Source organism: Morone saxatilis, unplaced genomic scaffold (genome assembly GCF_004916995.1).
Source record: "Morone saxatilis isolate NCDOM2014 unplaced genomic scaffold, NCSU_SB_2.0 Contig12, whole genome shotgun sequence".
Lineage (NCBI taxonomy): Eukaryota > Metazoa > Chordata > Actinopteri > Moronidae > Morone > Morone saxatilis.
Window position 1 is genome coordinate 27,157,187 of NW_023339674.1, and position 6,560 is coordinate 27,163,746.

The window sequence follows — 6,560 nt, forward strand, 5'->3', positions numbered from 1 at the left end:
GGACCGCACAATCCCCACACAGGCCACAGAGTTCACTGCTAGGGAGGAAGAAGCGCTGATTTGATCGATTTGTTCATGATCGGGTCTCTACATCTACGATGTACAGTATGCTTCCCCAAATTATACCAAAAATCTTCTACTATGCCCCATACACTTAGCATATGCTTTGGGGCTTGAAAACAGACTTTAGTGTCTTTTAGCAAACTACAGACTTTATAAAGTCTAACTAGTGGTTGGTAGAGAATCTACACTCAAATAAAAGTACAATTACTCTAATAAAAAATGACTCAAGTAAAAATTTGAGAAACCTACTCAAGTAAGCACCTGGTTAATAACATTAATATTACGTTAACTTAAAGGTCTAGTGTGTAACATTTAGGAAGATCTATTGGCAGAAATGGAATAGGATATCCATAATTTTTCATGAGTGTATAATCATCTGAAAATAAGAATTGTTGTGTTTTCGTTACCTTAGAAAGAGCTGCTTTCACTCCGCTTTGTCTCTGTTTCATCTCCACTTACCGCCATGTTTCTACAGGACTAGATGCCACTAAATCCTACACACTCGTCCTTAAACTGCTTTCTAACGCACACCAATTTAAAAGCCCAATGGACCTCCAGCTACAAGACAGATTAATGTCATTATCATAACATCAGATATTGAATAGCTAACTACAAGTTTATCTACAGTATGTGGAACAACTACCGGTTATCTTTTTTACATTTTGGTATAAAAAATGTCCAGATGTAGCCAGGGACTTTCCCTGGAAACTGCCTCTTGTTCTGGGTTTTGCTCGATTGTCATCGCATCATGGTAGAGACATAGGTGGCAAAAGTACACACATTCTTTACTCAAGTAAAGATACTTACGTATAAAAAGAATCTGGTAAAAGTAGAAGTTCTGATTCAACTTTTTGACTCAAGTAAAAGTGAAAAAGTACAGGCTCTGAAATGTACTCAAAGTATAAAAGTCAAAAGTACTTTCTTGGTTTTTCGGATGGACATTTCTACCAGTTGTTTCTGTTCAAAGGTTACTGAAACTTCAAACAGGGTCCCTTTCTAGTCTGTTCCGTCTTGTTACATGTTTTTGGTCACATTGCGTCTGGCATGCATGATATGCACCAAGCCGTGTAATGATGCAAAATAAAAATAAAATCAATAATTTCCCTCAAATGCATTAAAACTAAAGTAACAAGCCTGTTTTGAAAATGTAGTATAGTAGTAAATGTATGAGTAAAAGTAAAAATTACAAAACTACAAGTAGAGTAATTAAGTATTTGTATTTAGTTACTTGCAACCTCTGAGTGAAGGAGCTCCGGCACGCTCATTCTTTTTCCTGCTGACAATTTGGGGGAAAAAATTTGTTTTTTATAACTACAGATACCACATAACAAATACCCAAAAAGGATCATTCATGTAATCTTGTAGAACACAAGATAATAGGGAAATGGTGAGAAAAGTGTGAGGATATTATGACAGTCCCAATTTGTTTTATTTTTGAATTGCTCTTCGCAGTTTTGACAACAAATACATGTAAAATTATGTTAATTTTATGTCTTTATGTTAATGTGGTTTATTTTTCTTTGCTACTTTCTATCAACTTTACTTTGCAATTGTACCTGCTATATAGCTGTGTGGAGTTGCGTGTTCTCCCCGTGTCTGTGTGGGTTCCCTTTGGGTGTTCCGCCGTCCTCCCACAAAGACATGCAGGGTTAACTGGTGACTCTAAATAGCTTGTAGGTGTGAATGTGAGTGTAAATTTTATTTATGCACTGAAACTCGAACACTAATGCCTTGATTTTCAGGAAAAACTAATAATAATCATAGTAATACTTTACTCTTTGGTAACATGCAGCACTGGAATGGACTGTAGATCTGTGTGAGACTTACTTACAATATCTGTCCACTGTCCTGTGTGTTGGTTAGGATGGTCAGTCGAGGACCATCAGGCAGTTTCAGTTCACTGACTGGCCGGAGCAAGGAGTGCCAAAAACTGGGGAGGGATTCATTGACTTCATCGGCCAGGTCCATAAAACTAAGGAGCAGTTTGGACAAGATGGACCAATCACTGTGCACTGCAGGTAACACATAGAGTGGTACTGGATCCCATTACCATCTGCAGTGGTTTCTGTTTGCCATGCTCACCAGACATGAAGAACTGCTGCCTATTAGGTTTCAACATCAATCTCTTTATTCCCATAATCCCTTGTATTATGAGCTCTTTCCTTTAAAGCAGCACTGCAGTTGAACTCTGTGCAGTTATTTGGTGCCTCATGTGTTCATTTTAACCTAACAAAATAGTCAGAAGAGTGTTGAGTTAGCTTGTTTTTTCTGAAGTTCTGTTTGTATCCTTATATGCCTGTACAGAAGCAGTTGTCAAAGTGCTGACTCCATGTGTTACCGTCTGGATCCTGTTTTTAGTCTTTATTAGATCTGGCCTTCAGATGTATATTTGTATGTGAATTTCTAATGAATGTAATAATGTGTGTGTCCACCAGTGCTGGTGTTGGACGGACTGGTGTGTTCATCACCCTGAGCATTGTCCTGGAGAGGATGAGGTACGAGGGAGTGGTCGACCTCTTCCAAACCGTCAAGACGCTACGAACTCAGAGGCCGGCCATGGTGCAGACAGAGGTACGGTACACTGCCACTGATGAGAACGTCAATAAGAATAGAGTATGTTGGGGGTAAACACAATACAGCTGTAAAAATATTAACAGGTTAAACTGAATGGGTGATTAAAAAAAATACGAGGATGGGGTTATATTGTTAGTAATCATTACGCAGTGGTTTAGGCACTGTGTCTTACAGGTTTATGTATGGCTGTTGACTCATAGTGACAGGTGAGGGCGGATTCAGGTCATGTGATGTGACATACAACACTTGAGAATTGGTTATTGGTATTATAACAGCACACTGGAGCATCCCCCACATATACAGATTAAAACCTGTATATAAAAGCTGACTTTGAACCCCATTTTCACAGGACTAGTATTAACAGGGGACCTCATGTGATTTGGAAATTACCCCCACCCCAACATCTCTGTTTTATGTATCATGTAGAACATTATAGGATTACTATTATTACTGTGTAAGCAGCATTCTAAACACTGGTTGAGGTGGAGTGTATTTTAACTACTTCACCTACTGTTGGCTAGTTTAACAATGCATTGTATGTTACATGATGATCATATGTTTAGTATGTAGATCCTAAATCTGCAAATGAAGCAGTAACTACAGCTGTCAGATAAATGTGGGGGAATAGGAGGTATAAAGTAACATAAAATGTATATATTAAAGTAAAGTATTTTAAATTTGTACTTACAAAAAAACAGCTGGTGCGCCTGTGGAGCAGGGCTTCATACAGGAAATGTATTAAAGCAGACGTCGATCTCAAGATGAGTAAACTTTAGCTTCATTCAAAGAGGTTGAAACTGAGGTTACTTGGGTTTACCCCCCACTACACCCCTGCTCTGTAGCTCTCTCACAGTCCAACAGCTAGCTAGCCAACCTATTTACCAGTGTAGTAAACGGCATCAAAACGGGAAGGAATTGGTGAAGTAGTAAAGTAAAATATTGCAGATGCATACAGACAGAAGGGGCCTCAGGTCGTCTCTGCTTTCTACCAAGCTTTGAGGGGAAGCAGGAGGGAATCAACGCTCTACATTAAAGCAAAGTGGGAAGCAGAGTTACAGATTCAAATAACAGGAAGAATGTATGAGAAACAATGTACATCCAAAAACTCAATAGTACGTAGGCAATTCTGCTAGAACGATTTTCTTTTTCATACACCAAACATAAAAAACTTGCAGCACAACACTGTTGGAGGCTGTGTGGGAGCGTGGAGGCTGACCATTCACATATTGACAGGGACTGAACATGCATAAGGTCGTATTGGGAAAGTGTTAATGCAGTTGTTAAAAATATTTTATGTTGGGAACACTAAAGAAGATGTGATTTCTACTTAAAAGTTTTACTTGCAGCAAGTGTGTGAACACTCCTAAAAAGGGATAGTGGCTGGAAAGTGTGTACCTTATTATATTATTTAATGTTTTGATGTGCTGTTCTCTTTATATCTGTGTGAAAAAAATCAAATAAAATTCGGACTTCCCCATTGCAAACTGACCCAAACATTGTTCTTTGTCCCCAGGACCAGTACCAACTGTGCTACAGGGCTGCTCTGGAGTACCTGGGAAGCTTTGATCACTATGCAACATAACCCCACACAGAGAAGACACCCTCAGAAGAGTTCCGCGTCTCCTCTGAGCCACATCCACTCAGCTCCGTCAGCCCCTGCGGCCTGATGAGGAGGCTGCGAGGAGGACTGCTGAGGAGGTCACCGCAGCAGGAAACGGGAGATTACACTAGAGGGAAAGGGGAGGGGACAGGATGACCTCCTCCTGGACTGGTGCCATGATTCTGCCACAGAAACCCCCCACACACACATGCACACACACATACAAACCTCCCAAAAACCAACCCTTAATGACTTGTATTCACACCTCATTCTGATTCTTGACTGAATACTCCTGTCACTCCCCAGTTTCTGCCTCCTCCTATTAGCAAAAACTATTTTTCTGCTATTTTCATTTATATTCATCATTACTATGTTGTTCTGAATATTTAGAATTTATTTTGTAATCCCTTACACTGGTTATTATATGTCTTAATTGGTCTTTTTTTAAATGTGCTTATCTTTTTATTATTTTATTAGCACAAAGGAGATGTATTTTCAACATGCTCCGAGTTATTAATACAGGAGAGCGTATACTCACAGCTGCTAATAATTTGATTTTGTACCATAGATATGATACTCTAATGTTATCATTACTCAGTTGCTCTTATTTAGGGGGAAATGTGGGTTTTAAAGTTCAACTGAATGATCTAGCAAGCAGATCAAATAGAGAGAGATGTTTGTGAACCGCAGTATGAAATAAACCTATAAACATGCAAAGACATTTGAACTGCTAGCATGTACAGAGTTTCTTGTCAATCATTGTTGACTAATTTTCTCAAACCCCGCAGAGATCTGGAGACTTTCAACAAAAGAGATATGAAGCTGTCGGAAAGGTGGTGTGCACCATACTGTCAGTTCCCCTCTTAAAGTGGACTGAACACAGACAGCCTGTTCTTGAGACTTTTTGTGAAACAAGTGTGATCACATGCTCCATGAATGAAAAAAGGAAAGAATCCTTTATGACATCAGGCAAGACAACAACACTCCAAATTATGACAAAGTGTCACTAAGAGCATTGGACCAGGACACTGGATATGCAAATGTTGTTTTAGTTGTATCCTTTTTGGACAACAACAGAGTTCCATGGCACAGAGGAATAAGATCTATCAGGCTTTGATACACACACACACACACACACAGTACTTGTTAGTAGATACATTCATTGTTGAATTGAGTCTGAACCTGGGATTTGTTAACATGGGAAAAGCTTAGAATATCATAGTGGTATCATCTGGTTTTTGGTGCTCATACTCATTTCACAAAAAGTCCAGACATTGTGTTGATACAAAAATAGCCCTAACTGAGTACCACCATTACGTCATGGACTACATACACTGCACGCAACATGACTGACATCATACAGGAAGTGATTTAGTGATCTGCACACATTTCTGACTTTCCCAATTATCTTACAACCCACACCTTTCTGTTTGCATACATGGCTTTACATAGACAGGACACAGATACACTGGATCCCCTTTCATACAATATTACAGCTCAACTATTTTATCACTGTGTTGCAGCCGGACTAACTAAGAGCAGCATCAGTGTTCAGTGGTGGATCTCTGAGCTTTTCACTGGATGAGATGACAAAGTGAGGTTGTGGGTGAAGATTCATTTCACAGAGTCACGCTGTAGGGGTCCTATCTGTTGTATACATGATCTGTTTTCTATTTGTTAATAAAAAACAGAGAAAATGTCTTGAAAACCTTGATGTTAATAAAGTTATATAATTGGGTTTTTAATAAAACACTTGTGGAATTCTTTTACTTCTCAGCCCAGTGAGAATGTGGTGTGAGGTGACGCTCAGCGGACCCAGAGATTACATTTATGCATGTTGTAATGAGCTTAGAAAGACAGACATTTTACAAACGAGTCCTGCGAGACTATACGTTGTGCACAACGGGAACACATTCCTGATCCTGAGGGACATTTTTTTATATTCCTGAAGGAAAGATTTCTAATGCAAACGAATCAGTGTTATAATGCAGTGCTGGAAGAAGTATTTAGATCCTTTACTTAAAGTCCCTACAAGTTGATTCTGGCGGTCCCTGTGGACAAAAGCAGTAGTGTTTCCACCGCCTCCTTTCATTGATTTCCAGGGGAATCTGACCAGTTGGCAGACATTAAGAATAACTACACAGAAATAGACAATTTTCTCATTAACGGTATTTTGTTTTTGTAGGTCAGTGGTTCCCAACATGGCTCCTACACTGCTGAACTTCATCCAAATCGTTCGTTTTACACAGACTTCCTGCAGTTATTGTGTTCACTGTTTGGGTTCATTGTACAGTTTATCAGGTATTCTATACTGTTAATATCC

General features: G+C 39.2%; 1 protein-coding gene across 1 annotated transcript; it reads left to right on the top strand.

Moving 5' to 3' along the window:
* Nucleotides 1-1,926: 1,926 nt before the first annotated feature.
* On the top strand, nucleotides 1,927-5,967 carry LOC118322278 (receptor-type tyrosine-protein phosphatase S-like; the record flags this gene model as incomplete). The annotated part of the gene is given in 3 exon segments (XM_035653924.1): nucleotides 1,927-2,081; nucleotides 2,499-2,634; nucleotides 4,151-5,967. Coding segments are annotated over 3 exon segments (360 nt in total), but the record flags the coding sequence as incomplete, so codon positions are not given.
* Between the last annotated feature and the right edge of the window lie 593 nt (nucleotides 5,968-6,560).